General features: G+C 44.3%; 4 protein-coding genes across 4 annotated transcripts; 3 read left to right on the forward strand and 1 right to left on the reverse strand.

Annotated features, from left to right (window-relative positions):
* Positions 1-35: 35 nt before the first annotated feature.
* On the forward strand, positions 36-2,579 carry LOC123103905 (peptidyl-prolyl cis-trans isomerase NIMA-interacting 4). Its single transcript, XM_044525604.1, has 4 exons — positions 36-344; positions 584-693; positions 1,961-2,103; positions 2,331-2,579. Exons 1-4 carry the CDS (start codon positions 194-196, stop codon positions 2,371-2,373), a joined length of 447 nt encoding a protein of 148 aa, XP_044381539.1. The 5' UTR covers positions 36-193; the 3' UTR covers positions 2,374-2,579.
* Positions 2,580-5,067: 2,488 nt separating this feature from the next.
* On the forward strand, positions 5,068-7,369 carry LOC123103906 (fructose-bisphosphate aldolase-lysine N-methyltransferase, chloroplastic). Its single transcript, XM_044525605.1, has 6 exons — positions 5,068-5,654; positions 5,761-5,789; positions 5,914-6,125; positions 6,364-6,486; positions 6,584-6,988; positions 7,081-7,369. The coding sequence occupies exons 1-6, from the start codon at positions 5,146-5,148 to the stop codon at positions 7,291-7,293; spliced, it is 1,491 nt and encodes a 496-aa protein (XP_044381540.1). The 5' UTR covers positions 5,068-5,145; the 3' UTR covers positions 7,294-7,369.
* Positions 7,370-14,014: 6,645 nt separating this feature from the next.
* On the forward strand, positions 14,015-20,332 carry LOC123103907 (sulfate transporter 1.2). Its single transcript, XM_044525606.1, has 14 exons — positions 14,015-14,460; positions 16,676-17,034; positions 17,113-17,161; positions 17,256-17,463; positions 17,540-17,714; positions 18,095-18,160; positions 18,247-18,360; positions 18,453-18,569; positions 18,659-18,785; positions 18,877-19,163; positions 19,265-19,455; positions 19,568-19,653; positions 19,747-19,823; positions 19,921-20,332. The coding sequence occupies exons 2-14, from the start codon at positions 16,705-16,707 to the stop codon at positions 20,062-20,064; spliced, it is 1,971 nt and encodes a 656-aa protein (XP_044381541.1). The 5' UTR covers positions 14,015-14,460; positions 16,676-16,704; the 3' UTR covers positions 20,065-20,332.
* Positions 20,333-20,492: 160 nt separating this feature from the next.
* Positions 20,493-21,544, reverse strand: LOC123103908 (probable leaf thionin). Its single transcript, XM_044525607.1, has 3 exons — positions 21,258-21,544; positions 21,076-21,144; positions 20,493-20,960 (listed from the first exon to the last, which is right to left on the reverse strand). The coding sequence occupies exons 1-3, from the start codon at positions 21,508-21,510 to the stop codon at positions 20,860-20,862; spliced, it is 423 nt and encodes a 140-aa protein (XP_044381542.1). The 5' UTR covers positions 21,511-21,544; the 3' UTR covers positions 20,493-20,859.
* Positions 21,545-22,665: the final 1,121 nt, after the last annotated feature.

The following is a 22,665-nucleotide window of genomic DNA, read 5'->3' on the forward strand; positions in this document are numbered from 1 at the left end:
CTGGCGTGCCGTGCCTCTGGCACGCTTTAGCCCAGGCTAAGCCTGGCCCATCTGGCCAGGTTTGGTCTCGTCTTCCTCGCCTCGCCTTCTTCTCCTCTCAATCTCGACCCAATCATCAGTCTAGCTAGCTAGGGTTTTTGCCCCTAAACCAAGACCCCCTCTCTCAGCTCTCGCGCCCGCTCGACCAGCGCGGATGGGGAAGGACGGGAAGGGGAAGGAGGCCAAGGGGAAGGGCAAGCAGGCGGCCGGCTCCTCCGACGACGCCGGAGGCGCCAAGGGAGGCAAGGGCAAGGGCAAGGGCGGCAAGGGCGGCGACGACCTCGGCACCTGCACCTTCGTCAAAGGTATCACGGATCCCAACCGTCGATCTCGCGAGATTAGGATGAGAATCTTAGGGTCGCGTAGGGTGGGGGGAGCCGGGATGCTCTGTGGCTAGATTCGCCTATGATGCTTCGTTTCAGAAATTGGCAGGGCTGTGAGGTCGAGATTAGATGCTTGAGTGAAGGCTTACTGGATTTGGATATTGTTTTGAAATTGTGTCCTCTTTTGTGCTAACTGTTGCGTTGCTGTCCTGTGCTTGCAGCTAGGCACGTGTTGTGCGAGAAGCAGGGGAAGATCAATGAGGCGTACAAGAAGCTGCAGGAAGGCTGGTTGGACAACGGGGACAAGGTCCCTCCTGCTGAGTTTGCCAAGGTGAGCGGCAGATTGACAAGCCCTCGTCAATCCATCTCAGCTTTTAATGTATAGTATGCTTAAAGGAAGATGCTTGAGATTAGTCAGGAATTGACTGAACCTCAGATTATCAGTGAAATTCACTGTCTGCAATTTGCTTTTCCCACACTTTTTTCACCTGCTTTTGTTTACGAGATGTCATTTAGGGCTCTATGATTTACCTGCATTTAGATAAAACGATCCAAAAATGTGTTACATGTTTTATTTCATGTATGCTTCTAACCTCTTTGGTCATGGTACCTGAAAGTTGGATTATTTGTCACCTGTGTTGAATTCATATAACCTGTGCGCTAATTTAGTAATTTCTTTGTCTATTGAGAAGCGCAACTAGTGTTTATGTGAAGCGAGTAAAAAATTGCTTAATTTATCTTGTTATACATGTTGATATTGTAGCCTGAGATTGGGCTCTTTTGTTATAGTTGACCCCTTGATGGGGCAAAAGGTGCTGGTGTCAAAATTCGCCAAACATGGTTCTAGAACTGGCATATATAATTAGTACTGCCTAGTGTTGATGCCAATTCCATCCAGACTAGTAATAGGCCTGATCATCTGGGTAGCTAATCAAAGGACTATACCAGAGGACCTTGAGAACTTTTACTAAGTCAGGATCGAGCTGTTCTCATTAAGAAACGGGTATAACCAACAAATTCTCTTTTTTTTGCTCAGATAATACTTTGTAATACTGTCTCGATTGTGCAGAAGTTGGAATAAATCCCTCTGGTGCATAGTCTTGTAAGCAAATTGGGTTTTTTGAAACTTGAAAACTGGCAGGCTAAGATATCTAGTAATATACTTACTTGTGTTGCCTGTAAATGCTGGATCTGTGAATATCTGTTACAATTGGTAAATGCTACTCCCTCCGTCCCATAATGTAAGACGCTTTTTGACACTAGTCTAGTGTCAAAAAGCGTTTTACATTATGGGACGGAGGGGGTAATTTATTAAGTCTGCTGAGAGCAGGTGTTAGTCATAGTTGTGAATGCACCTTCTGTGAGGTTTGTGAATTACTAAGGGCATGCCTGTGCTACCTGGTCCAGTTATGTACAGGACATCAAATGGAAAACTATCTACCTAGAAAATATACCTTCATTTTCAAATTAATATTCTGCTGTGTACAGTACAATTCTTAAACTTGTTGCCTGTAGACTGTATGCTGTATTCCGTACGCTATTAAATACCATGAATAATATTTCATTTGACTTACGTAGCTGTTTTTCTGATACTTCAGGTAGCCCAAGAATTCTCTGAATGCCCATCAGGAAAGAAAGGTGGGGATCTTGGATGGTTCCCGCGTGGCAAAATGGCTGGTCCTTTCCAGGAGGTTGCGTTTAACACACCTGTGGGAGCTACTAGTGCACCATTCAAGTCTATGTATGTCAACTGTCACCGTTTCTCTTCCATATTTGGCTTATAGATCATGCAAGTAGCAAATCTCCTTTGGACTAATACTTCGGATGCTATATTACTTATTTATGGATAAAGAGAAATGCTCAGATCCTAGCCTGGATTATTACCTGAAGATGTTTGCTCCTTTAAATTCTGACTAATCATCTAGCTATTTCCAAATACTTACACAATGTCTGTTTGCTCCTATTCAGGCACGGGTACCACTTCATCCTCTGCGAAGGCAGGAAGAACTGATATGAAAGTATGCTTCAGGTTTGGAATGCAAGCACCTTGGGATAATGTGGGATGCAAATGCCCCCCATTACTTGTCTGTTGACTCAATAACCGTTGTGCCTGGACATGTACTCAAGCTACTATTATGCTGTCCCAAACCAGAGTGGCTCGGAAAATGTGCTTGCTACAAGTAACCTGATATGATATACAGTATGTGTTTGAGATAAGCTGAGATTTAGCTTGTGTTCCTCTTTTACGGTAAAGAAAAGAGAAAAAGGAATGCGTTCCTTTTGGGTGGCCATCAGTTCAGCGGATGCTCATCTCTATTTAGCATTGTTGAATGGGTCCCTTTGCGCTTTGTGGGAGGGTAATGGAAGTATCTTTATAAAACGATGCTACATACTGAAAACCTGTGGAAGCTAGGAATTTGAAGTGTTTTCTTATCTTATAAAATTGATGAAGGTTCCGATTCTTGCAACGCCACTTGGTATAGGAGAAGCATGTTCGCTCTACATTACAATGTCAAACTAAGTTGCATTTGCACAGCTAGCGAAAACAAGTTCTGTATGAAAATGAATAAACGGATCACATTGGTTTTATCCCGCCCAACCACATTCTTCTCGCCTCCTTGCCGTAACTACTGGTGCATGTGCAATGAATGCATTCCTTACCAAGAAAAAACATGTTCATCCTAGTAGTTAATAGGAAAAGTGTCAAAATAAATCTATATCTATACCAATATAAAAAGACTCAAATGGGCAGATGCAAACCATCTCGACCGTCAAATCATGTTAGCTAGCGGTTCAAATCGCTTCAAGATTGAGCACCAAACACGTTTAACGCTCTAATTGACCGTCAAATCATGTTATCTAGCGGTTCAAATCGCTTCAAAGTTGAGCATCAAATATGTTTAACGCTTTAATTACCCACCACTATCATTGGTTATAAACATGTTTTGACTCAATGCTATCCTTTGAAATCTGCCATGTAATTAATATCCTACCATTCCCGTGAAAAAGTAATTGATATCTTATCAAATACCAACGTGCAACAGATATATCTTACCTAATATAACGTGCAACTAATATTCTACCTAATATAAACGTGCATTGCACGTACATTATTACTAGTAAATAATAAAAGTCTAGTGATGTACTACTAATAATGAACGAATTATTTTCTTTTGGCACATGATATAAAGATTTAGTTTGCTGTATGGAGAAGAGTCATTAACATATGCAAAGTTCCACATAGAATTTTTGTTGATTTTTTTGACATTTCAAAAATAATTTTTGCGAGCAGGAGCATGTGCACCTGGGAGCCAAATTAAATTTTGTATAAAGTATTTTATATACAACACACGGTAGTATATAGGACATGAGGTAACTACCCCATGTATTTTTCCTTCGAATATAGGGAGGCAAAGTGTCAACTGAAATCATAACTTTGTGGATGTTTCGAGATGAAAAACCTTCAAATTAGAGCCAACCATTGGTTTGGTAGTTAGGAACACACGCTTAACGATGTGTGTCCTCAAAATAATTTATTTTTCTACTTGACAGTCGAGACAACGCTTTTATTGGCACGAGACTGACTATTTATGAGAACTTAATGTTTATTTGCTAATTAATAGCATTGCATGCAATGAACTGAACAATGCATGTCGTGTTTGGTAGTCTCGAGTCATTGAAAGCATATACGCCCCACATATCTTATTGGTTGATATGCCAAGAAACAAGAAACGAGGTGGGAGTTAATGCATCGCGCCTAAATGTTTTGGGATTATTTGGTTTTCATAAGGTGACTTGTACACCTAGACGGAGGGAGTAGTCAGTAGTCATATGGGTCTACAATGCGCACATTATCTAAAAAAGTCAAAAAAAATAGTTAAGGCATTTGCTTGTCTGAAAATGAAACTTGCATCGGTCGATTTCACTTGTAGGAGAAGATGACAGGACACAGGCGGAGGCGGAGATGGGGGCGGCGCTAGTGGCAGCAACGTCCTAGCGATGCAGAGTTGGAGCGACCTGGAGCCGACATCGATACAACTGGCAACAACGTCGACGAGGGGAGTCAGAGGTTGATGAGTGACATGTATAGGGGGCTTGCTGGCACCGGAGAAAAGGTCACACTTAGAGTGATGGCCAAGGGCGGTGGCAAACCGGTGGAGCTGGCAGCTTGGAGAAGGTGAGGCACGCGCGACATCGCCGTTGACAGACTGCCCAACCCACTTCAAAGGGCGACGGGAGGGCGAGGATTGATGACAGCAAGAGGAAGAAGCTCCGACGAAATGTGACTTGCACGGAAGAAGAAAAAATGAGACAACTTACATACAGGTCCAATAATTAGCTAACATACACATCAAAAAAAATATACTCCCTTCGTCCCAAAATAAGGGGCTCTTCGGACTTTCTCCACTCTCCAACTCCACGCCGGAGTGGAGCAGGATCTAGTTCTAATTTGAGGAGTGGTTGGAAGGGCGCTCCACCGGCTCCGCTCCGCTGCGATTTGCCGAACAGGGCTAAGTATCTCAACTTTGTACTAACTTTAATATAAAATTATATTAAAATTGAGAAACTTATTTTGGGATGGAGGAGTAGCTAACATAGAAGTGGTAAAAAGGTGCAAAATGCTGTTATTAATTGATCACACTGCAGCTCGGGCCCAGCACTAATCATATCCACTCCCGCCATTTACACAACAAAACCAACGGTCGTCGTTTCCCAATCCAAACAATCACATCCTCCGACCTCCGCAACCCACGTCGCGGTGCCCGTCTCCTCCCCGCGCGCCATGGCAGCTCTCCACCACCTCGTCCTCCCGCCTCGGCTCCTCTCCGGCCACGGACCCCCTCCCGTCCTCCGCTTCTCCAGGAGGCCGAGGCCCCTCCTCCACCTGCTCCCGCGCGCGGCCGCCGCAGCCACAAGGGCATCGGCGGCAGCGGCGACGGCGGTGTCCGCGCCCTCGGACGCCGCGCTGCAGAACTTCCGTCGCTGGCTCTCTTCCCAGGGTGCAGACACGGGCTCGGTGGCTCCGGCGGTCGTGCCGGAGGGCCTCGGCCTCGTGGCGGCGCGGGACCTACCCCGCGGCGAGGTCGTCGCCGAGGTGCCCAAGAAGCTCTGGTTGGACGCGGACGCCGTCGCCGCCTCCGACCTCGGCCGCGTCTGCGGCAGCGCCGGGGACCTCCGCCCGTGGGTCTCCGTCTCGCTGCTCATCCTCAGGGAGGCTGCGCGCGGAGGGGACTCGCTGTGGGCGCCCTACCTCGCCATCCTCCCGCGCCAGACCGACTCCACCATCTTCTGGTGAGGTGACGCTGATGTGTTTGATGAAATGTCTTTGCTGCTTCTGCACGGCCTCGTATTGCGCGTTCTGATGCTTTCGAGTGGTTGCTTCGTGCCTCCAGTGCAGGTCAGAAGAAGAGCTCTTGGAGATACAAGGTGAGCGTGCAGTGCAAAATTCCATGCCTTCGCCGTCGAAACTCGATCTTCGATCTTTTGTGGATTAGTAGTTACCTGATGGAGTTGTAATTAACTTTGTATGCTTTTGTCCTTTGCTTTTCAGGAACACAATTGCTGAGCACAACGACGGGTGTGAAAGAGTACGTGCAAAGCGAATTCGATAATGTTGAAGCTGAGATCATAAACGCGAATAAAGACCTTTTCCCTGGTACTATAACATTTGATGATTTTCTATGGGCATTCGGAGTACTAAGATCAAGGGTTTTCCCTGAGCTCCGTGGAGATAAGCTTGCCCTCATACCATTTGCTGATCTGGTAAGATCTCTGAACTCAAAACATGCCTACATTGGTCTGACGTTGCTTATTCAAAAGGCTCCCGGTCAATTCTCCTTGTGTCAATGGGCATCCTTGTAATTTTAGTGATTAAGTTGTCATGCTACCTGTTGGAATATATTTTTTGTTAGAGATTACTTGCCTATGCGTTTTTCCTCAATACATGATGCAATTCTGAATATTATTCAGTTATAATCATTTTGGTACTTTGCCAAATCAGATAAATCACAATGGTGATATTACCTCAAAAGAATCCTGTTGGGAGATCAAAGGAAAGGGCTTTTTAGGCAGGGATACTGTGTTCTCTTTGCGAACGCCAATGGAGGTTAAATCTGGAGAACAGGCATGCATCAACTTATATTACTTTTGTTATATGTAATGTAATACTGTATTTGCCAAGATCTTTCATAACCAGCAGTTTTAATGATATACGTTGACAGATATATGTTCAGTATGACCTGGACAAGAGTAATGCTGAATTGGCACTTGACTATGGGTTCACTGAAGAAAACTCGTCAAGGGACTCGTATACTCTGACGCTGGAGATCTCTGAATCTGATCCCTTCTATGAAGACAAACTTGACATTGCAGAGCTAAACGGAATGGGGGAGACCGCATACTTCGATGTCGTCCTCGGTGAATCTCTTCCTTCTCAAATGATTACGTACCTACGATTACTTTGTCTTGGGGGAACAGACGCATTTCTCTTGGAAGCCCTCTTTAGAAATAAAGTTTGGGAGCACCTTGAACTGCCTGTGAGCCGTGACAACGAGGAATCAATATGCCAAGTCATCCAGAATGCCTGCAAATCTGCTCTTGCTGCTTACCACACCACCATAGAAGAGGTGAGCCTGCTAAAAAAAGAATGCTATTCACTTTCATCTTATCTGTTGGTTACCTCCTGATTAGTCTGATAAAACATGCATAAAATATTCAGGATGAAGAGCTATTGGAGAGAGAAGATCTGCAATCAAGACAGCAAATTGCCATTGAAGTGAGAGTGGGTGAAAAGAAAGTACTGGAGCAAATCAATGATATTTTCAAGGAGAGGGAGCAAGAATTAGATGACCTTGAGTACTACCAGGAAAGGAGGCTCAAGGATCTTGGTTTTATTGGTGACAATGGTGACATTATTTTCTGGGAGTCCTAGGGACAGATTGTACCATCCTATTTTTGCAACACCAGACTAATTTGAAAAGAAAAGAAAAAGATGGGTTCACACATTATTAACAAGTGCGATTAAAAACTGATTTCTGTGCCATAATCAATAAAACAGAGTGATTTTTTTATCAAATCACTATCAACATTCAAATTTCAAACAAATACAAGATTGTCAATGATAATTCTACCAGGCACTACATAACTTCATTAATAATCTCATAAATATAGGAGACCATCTTTCACATCTCGCATGTGGCAGCAAATTTGACTATCAGCAGCGAAGCTGTACAAATTATCTATGACTAAGGTGATATGGATCATATCGTCCATTATAGTCCTAGTGCAGCATGTGCTGCACACTTGCATCTCCGTCTCTACTCCAAGCTCGGCTAGCTCAGAACACAAGCAATTTGTATATCAACCCAGCACAGAAGCGGTTTAGCGTGCTAGATCCATTATAGTCCTAGTGCAGCATGTACTGCACACTTGCATCTCCGTCTCTACTCCGAACTCGGCTAGCTCAGAACACAAGCAATTTGTATATCAACCAGCACAGAAGCGGTTTAGCGTGCTAGATCGCATTACTGTCAATCGGTCATTTGCTACAGCTGGGCTTCAACTCTGAAGCTCTGTTCATTATAGCCATCTGTGTTTCTTTGAGAAAGCTTATAATCATCTTGTGCAGCTTCTATTAATCAACATATCATCTATAAGGTACAGGACTTCCCTTAGTTTCCATTTACAGAGCTGGTGGTCCAAAATGATCCAAATTAATGTGAAATTGGCTGAACCTTCATTTACCTTGAGAAGCAGGTTCATTTTCTCCAAAAAAAAAACTTCGTTGAAACTCATATGTGAAGGGCTATTGAGATGGCAAGCCCTCAGTTCTGTCCCAGATGTAGCAGAATGGTTCTTCATTGTGTGACTGACAAGTCACGGGGTTCGCGATCTGTGAACTGGGCTTCTGTGAAAGTTCTCTCAAGCCTTGATTCTAGTCAGATGAGCCAACACTTATGTTTCAACAGTTTTGAGATCATTTGATGCATCCCTTGACCAAATGTCAGGACAGACTGTCATGGGTTTAACACCGACTTTAACCATATCAGCATAGAGCATCATGGCATTCAAGACATAGCCAAGCATGCACTGTCCACGGATCAGTAGTGAGTAAGTGAAGCTATCAGGCACCATACCAGATTCTCTCATGCAAGAGAAGAACTTACCAGCTTCACGGTATTGGCCATCTAAATAAAGACCATATATCAAGGTCATGTATGTCACACTGTTTGGGATTGAATGGTCTTCCTCAGTTGTGGAGTTCGATAAACAGGTACGAATGTCAGCATGCTTCTTCTGCCCTGAGTGCTTCATGAAGATCATGACTGCATCTTGAATCCTATTCTCTCTGCAGAGACCATCAACAAGAACCGACACTGTGACTGAATTTGGAGAAATGCCTTTCTCCGCCATCTCCTTCTGTAACCTAAAAGCAGCATTGATGTCACCATCCTTGGCATGGCCATGAATCAGAGCCGTGTATGTCAACACATTAGGTTCAACCCCTTTGGCTATCATCTCCGTGTATATAGCCATTGCTATTTCCATCTTCCCTTTCCTTGAATGCCCATCTATCAAGGAGGAGTAGGTCACCACATTGGGCTCAATTCCAACCTCACTCATTATTGTGCATGTTGCCAGGGCTTCAGCTAGATCTCCATTCTTGCAGTACTCATCAATTAGCGCGTTGTATGCAGCAGCATTAAGATAAACACCAGATTGCTGCATTGCTTCAAGAAACCTGGCCGCTACCTGCACTTGACCTCCCGAACAGAGGCCTCTTACAATTATGCTGCAGGTGAACTCATCTGGGCACAAACCTAGGCGAGCCATGTCCTCATAAACTGTTAATGCTTCTTGTGAATCACCAGACCTGAAAGCTCCATCAATCAAGCTGTTGTACACGGGCACGGTGGGAGCAACTCCATACCTGTGCATGTCAAGAAAAATATTTTTCGCATCACTTATTCTGTTCACCTGGAAGAAACCGTCAATCAGCGTTGTAAAGATCACAGCATTGGGAACGAGACCACTCTTCAGCAGTTCCTGGTACAACGTGAGTGCCCTCTTGACACCATCTCTCTTGCAGTGGCTGCTCATCAGTGCATTGTATGTGTAATGGTTGGGTCGCATCCCTGTTTGCTTCATGGTAAGGAACAGCCGCTCAGCCTCGGCGATGCAGCCCTCGTCACAGAGTGCGGATATCATCGTCGAGTAAGTGACCACATTTGGACCAATCCGTCTCGCCGCCATCTGCTTCCAGACCTCCCGAGCCTTGGCCACAGCGCCCTCATGCCGGCACGCGTTGATGAGCGTGTTGTACGTCACCACGGTCGGCGTCATCCCCCGGCTCAGCATTTCGTCGAACAGCTTCCAGACGCGGTCGAACCTGTGGGCTCTCACCAGCACGTCGAGGACCGCGTTGCAGGCGGGCAGCGCCGGCAGCGTCGGCAGGCGGTGGAAGACGGACAGCGCCTCGTCGTGGAGCGCCATCTGGGAGAGAGCGATGACGAGCACCCCGAGCGCGGGGCCAGGGGAGGTGGAGCTGGAGGCGAGCGCGGCGAAGGCGGCAGCGCCCGGGCGCGCGCCGGGGGAGGAGGCCTGGACGAGGGATTTCGTCAAACGGATGGCGTGCGCGAAGTTCTTGGCCGCGGCCGAGCCGTGGACGGCGGCGGCGAGGTGGGCGGCGCGGTCCCTTGAGGTGGCTGGGGTGGCAGCGGCTACGGCGGCGGCGGCGGAGGACAGGCAGCGGTGGCGCGTGGCGAGGGGCCGGCGGCGGGAGGAGAGGATGAGGCGGAGTGGTGGCGAGAGTGGCATGGGGTTGGCATTGGCGAGGCGGCAAATCTGTGCTGCTCTGCTCCTGTTCGACTGGGAATTTGACTGCCTGGGTTTTCTCGGCGAGCTCGTTGATGCGGTTGGGCAAGGAGCATTCAGCAGATTCAGGCCAGATTCAGCTCGATGCAGTTTTTCAAAAAAAGCTCGATGCCGGTTTTTTCTTTAAAAGAAAAAAAACTGGCTCGATGCCGTTAGTCTAGCATGCAAGAGGCCTCATAGGACCGGCGTAGTAGAACGACAACTAGTGCTGATGAAGAGTAGCGTAGATTAGAAGGATCCAACATGAAAACACACGAATGTAGATGAAGTACGGTCAGATCCGAGCAAATCTATTAAGGACATCTTCACACGCCTCCCAATAATGCTAGACACATCATCGGGATCTTTAAGGAGCCTCCGTCGTCTCGTCTTTCTGAATAGGACATGAACCCTAACAAAACTTGAATAAACATTTGAAAACAGAGCCCTCCCGCCGGCAAGGGCCGGGATTCACCGCGCCGCCATGGCCTTAAGGCAACTGGGGACGAGATAGACCGGCGACGGCGCTGCGGGAGGCAGAGGAAACATAATTATCGTTTTAACACGCAAACACTCATACACTCACCCCTATGAACACACATACGCATACCTTGTCCCTATAAACACCCTCGAGATTGAGATAACATATCATCTTGAGATTGAGAAAACCGTCACATACGTCTTTGTAGACGACCGAAAAGTCTTCTCTCACTGAACGCGAAACGCCGGAAGGCCTGGAACAAATTAAGAGAAATGCAAGCACCAGTGTCAAGTCTAGCACTTGAATCGTGGTAGGCTGACGATACTACTGTCATCCTAACCATTCAACCACATATTATTTCACAATCATCATGTAATTGTAATTGTTAGTACAATGATTTTGACTGAAAAGACCAGTCTAACACAGTTGTCATCCTGTCCTCAATCGCTATATAGTATTTTTAGTACGCTTTAAATCCAATTCGCGAATCTTCATATTTGGACGTTGCGCGACATGATATAACGTGTTCTCCATCTGCCCAAATATTGACGTCATGGACATTTTAGGGCGAGCGCCCCCTTTCGCCACCATCCACATTCCCACACTGTCGCCTTTTGGTGCTATCTTCATCACCCAGACTGCCTCAATTTAGATCCGGTCGCCTCTGTTGAGCCATTTTTAGACCCTCCCCCCACCCCCACCCCCATGCTTCGCTGCAACCCCACGCCTTCTCCCTGCCGTTTGGCTGCGCCACCCCTTTCGTTGTGCAACTTCAAGGTGTTTGACGACTTGCACAGAGGTAAAAACTTTCATATATTTGATTTTTCAAAATGATTTATCTCTCTAACCGTGCGTCCAAATCATCAACCATTTCTGCCATTTCATTTCTCGTGTTAAGATCTTTAAAACTAGATCCGTCCTTCAAAAGTCTACTGGTCATGCTTCAAAGCTGTACTAACCTGTGTTTCAAAACTGTACTATCTGTGTTTCATTTTTGAAAAGCATGGTTTGTGCTTTCATGCGAGAAGCACAATATCGTGCTTCACTTTTGAGGAAACATAGTTGTACTTTCATGCAAGAGGCACAAAAGACAATAAATTCTATTGATTACTTTGCATAATCTGAAATTTCTTCATAATTATTTAGCACATATGAATTGGTAAATGCATCATTATGTCAAAGCATAAAGGAGGATATATCTTAACTATTTATCCATGGTGCCATCTTGAAAACTATTTCTTGAAAGAGGAATATTATTCATAAATTCTTGTAGAATATATAATAAGAAATATATCCTAACTATTTTGAAAGAAGCTGAGTTTGTCATTCACACACTCATGTAGAATACTCCTTCTGTGTCGAAGTAATTGAAGTTTTAGGATTGTCTTATGTTAAACTAATTACAGTTTGACAAAATTTTATGGGAAAATGTGCTAAGATCTATAATGTCAAATATATAAATACTACTTCCTCCGTCCGGAATTGGTAGATACATCTGTTTGAGCTCAACTAATTTCGAACGGAGGAAGTAACTAATTTCGAACGAAGGAAGTACTAAAGAAGAGTTTGTTGGTTTCGCTTCCATCCCTTCCATCGATATGTGTCCCCTCTCATTGATTTTTTTTTTCAAACCACACGATAACCTCTATTAATTCTTTTTCAAACCGCCGCCCCACCTCCTTGTTTTGGGGAAAGAAATCGCTTGCAAAGCAATCAACATAAATCAAACAAATTGTCAGTAGCAAGAAATCCTTGCAAGCAAACAACAAAATTAACTCACATGGTTGCACATACACAATCTCAATCACATCATATCTTTCATTACCGTTAACTATATATGGAATCCCTCCCCACCACATATCTCAGCATCAACCCAATTAAAATGCTCCTACGTTGAACTACTATAATAAAGTTGCCTCGTTGCAACACACGGGTATATTTAGCTAATATATACTCCCTCCGTCCCAAAATAAGTTATTGAGAAAAGTATACTTTTCGTCCCTTAACTTTTGTCCAAGTCTAGATTTGGTCTCTCATCTTTGAAACCGGACAACTTGCACACCCAACTACTAAAACCGGACAAGATTCATCCCTGGTCTCGATTTTGAGCGGTTTTGGTGCTGGCTCACCCCGATTTTGACCGGTGCTAACTTAAATACGTGTATATCTTTCAAATATGTGAATCTTTTGAATTCATGTACCTTTTTCAAATCTCCGTACTTTTCACGTTTGCGTAAAATTTCAAATTTACATACCTTTTTGAAATCCGCACTATTTTCAAATCCACGTACTTTTTCAAGTTCACATAATTTTCCAAATCCGCATACTTTTTCTAGTTCGCGTATTTTTCTTAAATCCACGTACTTTTTTCATGTTCGTGTACTGCTTTCAAATCCGTGTACTTTTTTAAATTCATGAACTTTTACAGAAAGTACACAGAATTGGAAAAAAGCACTTGAAAATGGTATGCAGACCTGAATAAAATAAACGGATTTGAAGAAAGTACGTGAATTTGAGTCAAAACACGGTCAAAACCGGCAAAAGTCAGCACCAAAACCGGTCAAAACCGTGTCCAGGGACGAACCTTGTCCGGTTTTAGTAGTTCAGGGTGCAAGTTGTCTGGTTTCGGAGTTGAGGGACCAAATCTAGACTCTGCCAAGAGTTAAGGGACGAAAAGTATACTTTTCTCTAAGTTATTCAACGTCATAATAAGTACATTTCATAACGAATCTAATGTGACAAATCTAGGGTTATAGATGTTGATATATTTTTGTATATATAAACTCCGATCAAACTTAGCGAAGTTTGACTTAAAACAAACACGAAACTTCAATTATTTTGAAACGGCGAACCAACCTATGGTTGGATGGTTAGAGGGACTGTGGTATCCACAGCCCACCAGGGTTCAAATCCCGGTGCTCGCATTTATTTCTGGTTTTATTTCAGGATTTCCGGTGATGCGCATTCAGTGGGAGGAGACGTTCCGTGACTTCGTAAATCTAAAGATGATATGTCAGCTCAGTCTTTTGGAGGTGCTCATAGGGGTAGAATATGCGTGTGTGCCTTCATAGACATGAGTATATGCGCGTGTATATGCGTAAAAAAAACGAAAGAAGCGAGAGGAGGAAACATCTCAACCATTTGTCCACCTCTCCCCATCCCGGACGGCCCACCAGGTTGAAATGTACACAGACGGATTCCCTTCCCGTCCTGGCAAACTCCCAGCCGCGCCCCACACGTACGGGCGAAAGCTACACCCTTGGACGGACCATTCCAACACCCCGCCCCACACGCGGTTCACTTCACCTCTCGTCGTCCCGACCACTATTCCACGGTCCAAAACACTGAAACCCATCACCCTTCCCTCGCCGCCGTCGGTCCCCGTAGACCCTGACCGCGGTGCCGTTGACCGACCGGCGCGGCCCTGCCCCCCCGCGCGTAGGACGGCTCCGGTTCCACGGCCGTGGAGCCCGCCGTGACTTCCCAGCCATTTTGGTTCGGCACGTCCACATCGCCGTCCTCCCTCGTCTCCCGACTCCGTGGTATAAACAACTGCCAGCAAAGATCGCGCTACCTTCCATTGCCGCTCTTTTGTCCGTTGGGCGCGTCTGTTTCCCCGGCAGGCGGATCCTCCTGGTGCCTCCAGACGGCATATATATCCGCTCTCGCCGCGCCAACGCCGAGAGGGATGCGCCATTCGTGGGCCGGTGAACCCTGAGCGCGCGGCGGCTCCACCCACCGATCACAGGAACCACTGTATACCCGGTAAAATCCCTTCATCCGATGATTCTGATCCATGAACATCTTCTCCCCTCCCCTTCAGTCGTTCTTGGTTCTTCATTTCCGTACAACTCGTCGCATTTCGTCTGTTACGGCCGCGGCTGTCGATTTTTGTTAGCCGTCAGTTCCTCTGCTCGGAAATCAGCAGTGTATCCATCTCTTTTTTTATGGATGAGAAACCGGCAATTCACCGATACCTTTTGTGTGTCAGCGAGTAATGCTTCGTAATTAACTGATTGAATGTCTCGCGGAATTTTCAGTCGGCTCGTCATTAGCATCCCGTAAGCTGCGACGAAGTGTTCCTTGGTTCCATCCGCAGCCCAATGAAACTGGCCGAAAATGAAAATTTGTTCTGAAAATATTACTACTAGTTAGGTTTTCTGAAAATAAATGTGGCAAGAGCTTCTTTCTTAGCAATTGGGACCCGTTTTAGGTGGAATGATGATCAGTCACTGCTCATGATAATTGATAAGTAAGAAGATTAAGGTTGTCAAATTTGCAGTGTTCTTTGGATTATAATATATCAATCCCTTCACTTGGAAACAACTGCCTTTGTTCATCTGTCTGTTCTTCGTCTCAGCTTTGATTTGGAGAATTCTACAGATGTATGGAGTATCTTCTGACATCTTAGTTGGACTATCTCAGCCTAGGCACAAACTTGACTCATTTGGCTTTATTAATAGTATTAGTTGCTCATCTGTTACCACTGGGTCAGGATTCAAAGCGAATAGTTGGAACTTTCTGCACCAATTATTGCTTTTTGAACAAGCCTGCTTGGACTTTCAGACCAACACCGGAAAGTCTTGTGCTTAGTACAAGAAACAACAGTCCACCATTATTATCTTTGAATCATGCAAGTAAGCTGCGACCAAGCGTGCTTGGTTCCATCCGCAGCCTAATGAAACTGGCCGAGAATGAAAATTCTACAGAAAATATTACTACTTAGGTTTTCTGAAAATAAATGTGGTTAGAGCTTCTTTCTTAGCAATTGGGACCCGTCACTGCTCATGTAAGTAAGAAGATTAAGGTTGCCGAATTTTGTAGTAGTGGTATTCTTTAGTTATATTAGATAATAATAAATCAATCCCTTCACTTGGAAACAACTGCCTCTGTCTATCTGTCTGCTCTTCGTCTCAGCTTTGATTTGGAGAATTCTACAGATGTACAGTATGGAGTATTTTCTGTCATCTTAGTTGGTCTATCTCAGCCTAGGCACAAACTTGACTCATTTGGCTTTTATTAATATTATTAGTTGCTCATTTATTACCATTGGGTCAGGATTCAAAGAGAATAGTTGGAACTTCCTGCACCAATTATTGCTTTTTGAATAAGCCCACTTGGACTTTCAGACCAACACCGCAAAGTCTTGTGCTTACAAGAAAGAACAGTCCACCATTATTATCTGCTATTCACACTGAGCTGAACAATACAGTCGACCTTTTCTTTTATCCTTTTACGGTTAGAATGGGACAGTTGAGAGAAACAGATGGTTGTTCTATATAAGAGCGAGCATCAAATATCAAATAGATTATTCTATTTTGAAGATATCATAAAATCGATTCACTGTTTTGCCTGCTAGTGGTCTGAGCTCAAGGTACATGTTCATCTTTAATAACCATCACCTATATTTCTCCCAAAACGAAAATTCAGGATAGTCTGTACTCCAACATTGCTGATTCAATCTCTTTCTACTACGAAAATTAGTCACGACAAAATTTATATACTTGTCAGTTTACTAGCAATATATAAAATTTAAGGCTCAAATTCAACCTAGCTATGTCAGCTACAAAAAAAATTAATAATTATAAAACAGCTTAAAAAAAGCATCCTATGTTCAGAAAAAAAGATAAAACTCTTAAACATTATAAATATCGATGAAAAGGGAAGCACAAGGGCCAATCTGGGATGAGAATACATAATTAATATTGTACAACTATATGAGGGGCGAGGGCAGCAACGTAGTATGCCATTTTTATTCCATTTTCTGGGAACATTTCTGTTTGATTGACCAACTTTTGTGTGATATAGCGATTGCATCGTCCATTGTTCCAAAGTAGACCATCGCTTCGTGACGTCATTTAGGTGGTGTTTTTATGGTTATATTTGCAATGTTGGAGTACTGTAAACGTCTACCCTTCATGCCCTCTCCAGCTATTTTTTTTAGAACCGTCTACTAAAATTAATTCAACTGTTTCTCCAGGATAACAAAAGGTTGTTCCAGTAGCAGAGATGGTTCATCATATATCTGACGAGGCAGCAGATGAACCTAGCATCACCACACAGACACCCTCCAATGACCCATCTCAAGCACCGCTGGTGTACAAAGTGGGCTATCCCCCTCCCAAGAACTTGGCCACAGAATTTACAGAAACATTGAGAGAGACTTTCTTCCACGACAACCCGCTGCGTCAGTACAAGGGCCAATCCGGACCGAGGAGGTTCATGATGGGGCTGGAGTTCTTGTTTCCAATATTTGGGTGGGGTAGGGATTATAGTCTCAACAAGTTCAAAGGCGATCTGATTGCCGGATTGACCATCGCAAGCCTCTGCATTCCTCAGGTATCATCAAGGATGACTAGTCCACCTTGGCTTTGGCCACTTAAACTGTGCCTGACACCGAATATTGGACTCTAATAGGACATTGGCTATTCGAAGCTTGCTAATTTGGATCCGCAGTATGGGCTTTGTAAGTTCCTCCTCTTGACTCTGTTGTGGAGATTTGATGTGAAACATTTAAGCTTGTTTTGCTATCATAATTTACTTTTGTTAGTTGGTTTCAGACTCCAGCTTCATTCCCCCATTGATCTATGCTGCAATGGGTAGCTCAAGGGATATAGCGATTGGCCCGGTTGCCGTGGTTTCTCTTTTGATAGGTTCACTTCTACAAGCTGAGGTTGACCATGTCAAAAACAAGGAGGAATACATGCGCCTCGCTTTCACGGCAACCTTCTTCGCTGGCATCACTCAAGCAGCCTTAGGATTTCTAAGGTATATGCAAACATATACTAAAAGCTTGCACATAATGTAGGTGCGTTGGACTAAGAGTTGGTATTTATTTTGTCAGGTTAGGGTTCCTTATAGAGTTCTTGTCACATGCTGCAATTGTCGGATTCATGGGGGGAGCTGCCATTACTATTGCCCTGCAGCAGCTGAAATACGTGTTGGGTATCGCAAACTTTACAAGGAAAACCGACATAGTTTCTGTTATGGAATCTGTCTGGAGATCAGTTCATCACGGGGTATGTATTTCAGTACTTAACAGTAACATATCGATTTCATATCTTGGTCAGAACATCATGCGCTGCATTTTCTGGGATTATAAAAGCATCTTTGTAATTCCTAGAACTTAAAAATATTTTCGTTATTAGTAAAAGTATGTCATGCCGTGTTGATATGGAGTTAACTTATGTGGGGAAAAAATATATTTTTGCAAGTGCTGAATTGTTTTTGGATGTTTGGAGCTCATTTGTTATATTCATTTGGAAGCTGGGAGGTGAATTTGTTTCCCTCTTTTTTCTGGATCTTCCTGCGCCGGGAAGGGATTAGCATAGGCTAAAGATAGTACTACTGTCTGTCTGAGTTACCTAAAGAACTGACAAGGAGATGGTTGTATATGCAGTGGAACTGGCAGACAATTGTGATTGGCGTATCTTTCCTGGTTTTCCTTCTGTTTGCGAAGTACATCGTAAGAATTTCTTTTTCCTTGTATGTTTACAACACATTTAACATTTAAAAAATTACTTATCCACTAAGGATGTTCCATTTACACAGGGAAAGAAGAAAAGGAAGCTTTTCTGGGTGCCAGCTATTGCTCCTATAATTTCAGTGATTCTAGCAACATTTTTTGTATACATTACTCGTGCCGACAAGCAAGGTGTTCAGATAGTAAGTGACTAAGTTAGTACAATTCAGGCTCAGTTGTGTGGACCATACACTGTTTTTCATGGATGAAAAATTTGTTGTCACTTGGTCATCAGGTAAAGCACATTGAACAGGGAATCAACCCATCATCAGTACACATGATTTATTTCACCGGTCCGTTTGTTGCAAAAGGTTTCAAGATCGGTGTTGTTTGCGGCATAGTTGGTTTGACAGTATGTATGCTGATATGGACACATATTTGTTTTTCCTGTCATGTGCATCTCCAGATTTCTCATCAATCTGTGTGTGTCTACTTCATCAGGAAGCTGTAGCTATTGGAAGGACATTTGCTGCTATGAAGGACTACCAGCTAGATGGAAACAAGGAGATGGTAGCACTTGGAACCATGAACATAGTAGGATCAATGACATCTTGCTATGTCACAACAGGTAGCTCCACCCTTTTTGCCGAACAGAGCTGACAGTAAACTGTCTGGAAAATACAGTGCCAAAATCTATATCCTGTATTTTCTTTTTTCAGGTTCTTTCTCACGTTCGGCAGTTAACTTCATGGCTGGCTGCAAGACTCCTGTATCCAATGTGGTTATGTCAGTGGTGGTTCTTCTTACCTTGTTGGTCATCACACCGCTATTCAAATACACACCGAATGCAATCCTAGGGTCGATCATCATTTCTGCGGTGATCGGCCTTGTGGACTATGAAGCAGCAATTCTCATATGGAAAGTTGACAAATTGGACTTCATTGCTTGCATGGGAGCATTTTTCGGTGTTGTTTTTGTATCCGTTGAGATTGGCCTCTTGATTGCTGTAAGGACCAATGCATTATCTTTGATGAAGCATAATAATATGTTCATGTCTTTTTGTGGAGACATAACTAGAAATTACTTGTTTTTTCTGGATATTACCAGGTAGCAATCTCATTTGCCAAAATACTTCTTCAAGTAACAAGGCCAAGGACAGCCCTACTTGGAAACCTTCCCGGCACCACAATATACAGGAACATCAGCCAGTATCCAGAAGCAAAACTTACTCCCGGGGTGGTGATTGTGAGGGTTGATTCTGCTATTTATTTTTCCAACTCTAATTACGTCCGAGAAAGGTAAAGATGGTAAATTTATCACACAATATGTTTTGAATTTGAAGAATGGTAAAATATACATGAATTCAGTAATTTCAGCCTCATAGGCCTGATATCTTGTGCTCCATGGCAGAATTCTTAGGTGGCTGACAGACGAAGAAGATAGAGCTAAAGCACTGGGATTGCCTAAAATCAGTTCCTTGATCGTGGAAATGTCGCGTGAGTAGAATTATATGTTAGTCTGAGAAATTTCAAGCTATTTTTTTTTTCCAATCATTGTACTCATGCAGTCCGGTGAAAATGCTGGTGCAGCCGTTATCGACATCGATACAAGTGGCATACACGCTCTTGAAGATCTATACAAGAATCTTCAGAAAAGAGATATGCAGGTACACCCATTCAAGCTACATAGATTTTCAGAGAAACTATAATCTTGTTTTGCTGGGCCACTGATAATGTTGTTTGTATTGTTGTGTATTTTGGCAGCTCATTCTGTCGAATCCTGGTTCCGTCGTCATAGAAAAACTGCAAGCATCCAAGCTCACCGAGCACATTGGAAGCAGTCATATATTCCTCGCAGTCTCTGACGCTGTGCGATTCTGTACGACGAAGTCGATGCAGGAACCGTGAGCGAAGTATTTCGGAGGAATGGCTGGTGCTGCCATGGTGCTAGTGTTGATAATAGTTTTGGTGCTCCCTGTGATCTAAGCTGGGCAGCGCAAGATGATGTGGCTTTGTGGCCGATGTAGAAACATATAATAAGTTCAGGCAATCACCGGAGCCTCTCCGGTTTACTAAATACTACTCCCTCCCTCCGTTCACCATTATAGGATGTTCTAACTTTTTTCTGAAACAGATGTATATAGCCGTATTTTAGTGTATTTGTTCACTCATTTCAGTCCATATGTAGTCCATATTGAAATATAAAAAATATCTTAATAGTGAACGGAGGGAGTAGAAGATAAGGTTTAGAAGTGCTCCTCTACTGAGTATGAACGAAGTAAATTATGGAACTCGCGGCGGATCTTCCTCAAGTATGTACAGATATAAATAAAAGATTGACGTGGGATCTCGGTGCATTTTATTTTCTTGATCAAAAGAGAGGCCCCCCTCTCCGATTTCACTAAGAGAAACCAAGGTTCACAGCTACTACTAGGGTTTTTGTTACCCCGCACACGACATACTATCTTACATGACCGGGGATTACGACGAACCCCAGCCCAGCACCTCAAAAGGATCGTGCAAGATCTGAAAATAAAAGCAGAGCACCCACACAACACTTCAGACACAGCATACAGTAGTTGGAAGCAAAGCCTAGCACATCATAGCTAAAGCAAGAACTAGATAACGGCTGAGGCAGCAGCAACGACGAAGAAGGTAAGCCACTGGGAAGACGATCGGGACCTCAGCGCATGCTCATACATCTCAAGCATCGACGGATGCAATGTTGGTGGCATCGTTGCAGAACCGGCCGCACGCATCGCCGCAGCGCCCCACGCCGACTTTCGTGTCTTCGCCAAGCTCAGCTGATGACAAGATCAAGATGTGTGCAATGCTCATTCCAAACCGAAAAAAAAACTTTTCCCTCTTATGATAAATTGAAAGTTATATATACAGATGATGAGTTAATTCAGATACTACCTGAATTGACGTTGTCACAGACTGAGAGCCTACATCCTAATTTGCAGTACTCAATGGCGTCTGGTTCTTCTTCCGCAACAGCAGGAGCAAGCATTAGTCAACCAGCCGTTAATTGCAATTTCTATGCATCTGGGAGCAAAATGATGTAGAGAAAACAGGAAGGGTGGCTTGGGTTCACGTACCAGCTGAACCGGGGAGAAGGTTGAGCTTAGGGTATTCCCTGGGGCATGTGCTGTCCCTTGTGAGCACACAGCCACACATTTTTGAGCAGGGAGTACTGGGGTGCACAAGAAGGCACACGTTGTAACAGTTTCTTGACCTGGTGTCTCTGCAGCAGCTCTTGCCCTCTGCTACTTGGATTTGTCCCTGGACAAGCAGTCCCAGTATCAGTATGAGTGCACACATGATCACGCTCTTGAAATGCTTGCTCTCCATGGCTGCCTTCCCTGCTGCGAAAACGCACAGGAACAAGACTCGTATATATGGCCCCAATTTATAGGAGACGATGCTCCGCATGGGCAGTAATTGTTGAGAAGTGATATGCATGAATGAGCCGTGCTCCGCTGAGAGCCACGTACACGGTTGAGATCGTCTACGTGTGCGCTGCGTGCCCTAGGCGATTATGCGGTGCCCGCTAACTCCTACCTGCCTCGTGCATTAAGTTTTCACGTGCAGCTCTTGTGCCATGGCCGACTAGGATGTTTTTAGGTGTATTTTACTTTACTCTTGTGTTATGGACAGATACGTGGCCACTCGACCGGTTGTCCTCGTCGACGGTACCTCGCCCAGAAGATGCCTACTCTCCATCCTCATTAGCTTCCGTGTTCTTCTTCTTTTTCTTTTCTCTTATTTATTTTTCAAGAAAACTTCCGATATATTCATCTGCAATCATGGCACTACAACAAACATCTTAAATAATAAAAATTATATCCAGATCCGTAGACCACCTAGCGACGACTACAAGCATTGAAGCGAGCTGAAGACGCGCCGCCGTCATTGCCCCTCCCTTGCAGGAGCTGGACAAAACTTGTTCTAGTAGACAGTCGAAAAATCGTCGTACTAAGGCAACCGCCGCCGATGAAGAGAGTAGTGTAGATCGAAAGAATTCAATCTGAAAACACATGAACATAGACGAACTATGATCAGATCCGAGCATATCCAGCAAGAACAGATCCGCCGGAGACACACCTCCACATGCCCATCGATGATGCTAGACACACCATCGGGAGGGCAGGCTGGGAGAACCTTATTCCATCTTCAGGGAGCTGTTGTCGTCTCGTCTTCTTGAATAGGACACAAACTCTAACAAAATACGAAGGAACAACTGAAAACAAAGCCCTTCCCCGACAAGGGCCGAGATCCACCACACCACCATGGCCCTAAAACCATCGCAGACGACACGTACCGACGGCAGTACCAGCAGGAGGTGGGGGAACCTAGACCAGCAATTTTGTGGCCCAAGTTAGCACCTAGGAAAAATTCTTCTTCTACTACTTCTTCTCTCTTAGGCTGCCCGTAATGGAAGTATCACACTCCCTCCGTCCGGGTTTATTGGGCCCCTGGGCGGAGGGAGCTCGTCCGCTCTTATTA

The sequence above is a fragment of the Triticum aestivum genome, chromosome 5A, assembly GCF_018294505.1.
Source record: "Triticum aestivum cultivar Chinese Spring chromosome 5A, IWGSC CS RefSeq v2.1, whole genome shotgun sequence".
Lineage (NCBI taxonomy): Eukaryota > Viridiplantae > Streptophyta > Magnoliopsida > Poales > Poaceae > Triticum > Triticum aestivum.

Coding starts and splice junctions, on each gene's coding strand:
- LOC123103905 (XM_044525604.1), top strand. CDS start 194: ATGGGGAAGGACGGGAAGGGGAAGGAGGCCAAGGGGAAGGGCAAGCAG. Junction 694..1,960: donor CTCCTGCTGAGTTTGCCAAG/GTGAGCGGCAGA, acceptor CTGATACTTCAG/GTAGCCCAAGAATTCTCTGA. Junction 2,104..2,330: donor AGTGCACCATTCAAGTCTAT/GTATGTCAACTG, acceptor GCTCCTATTCAG/GCACGGGTACCACTTCATCC.
- LOC123103906 (XM_044525605.1), top strand. CDS start 5,146: ATGGCAGCTCTCCACCACCTCGTCCTCCCGCCTCGGCTCCTCTCCGGC. Junction 5,790..5,913: donor AGAGCTCTTGGAGATACAAG/GTGAGCGTGCAG, acceptor TTTGCTTTTCAG/GAACACAATTGCTGAGCACA. Junction 6,487..6,583: donor AGGTTAAATCTGGAGAACAG/GCATGCATCAAC, acceptor ATACGTTGACAG/ATATATGTTCAGTATGACCT.
- LOC123103907 (XM_044525606.1), top strand. CDS start 16,705: ATGGTTCATCATATATCTGACGAGGCAGCAGATGAACCTAGCATCACC. Junction 17,162..17,255: donor GGATCCGCAGTATGGGCTTT/GTAAGTTCCTCC, acceptor AGTTGGTTTCAG/ACTCCAGCTTCATTCCCCCA. Junction 18,570..18,658: donor GCGGCATAGTTGGTTTGACA/GTATGTATGCTG, acceptor CTACTTCATCAG/GAAGCTGTAGCTATTGGAAG.
- LOC123103908 (XM_044525607.1), bottom strand. CDS start 21,510: ATGGAGAGCAAGCATTTCAAGAGCGTGATCATGTGTGCACTCATACTG. Junction 21,145..21,257: donor CCTTCTCCCCGGTTCAGCTG/GTACGTGAACCC, acceptor CTGTTGCGGAAG/AAGAACCAGACGCCATTGAG. Junction 20,961..21,075: donor CTGTGACAACGTCAATTCAG/GTAGTATCTGAA, acceptor TCTTGTCATCAG/CTGAGCTTGGCGAAGACACG.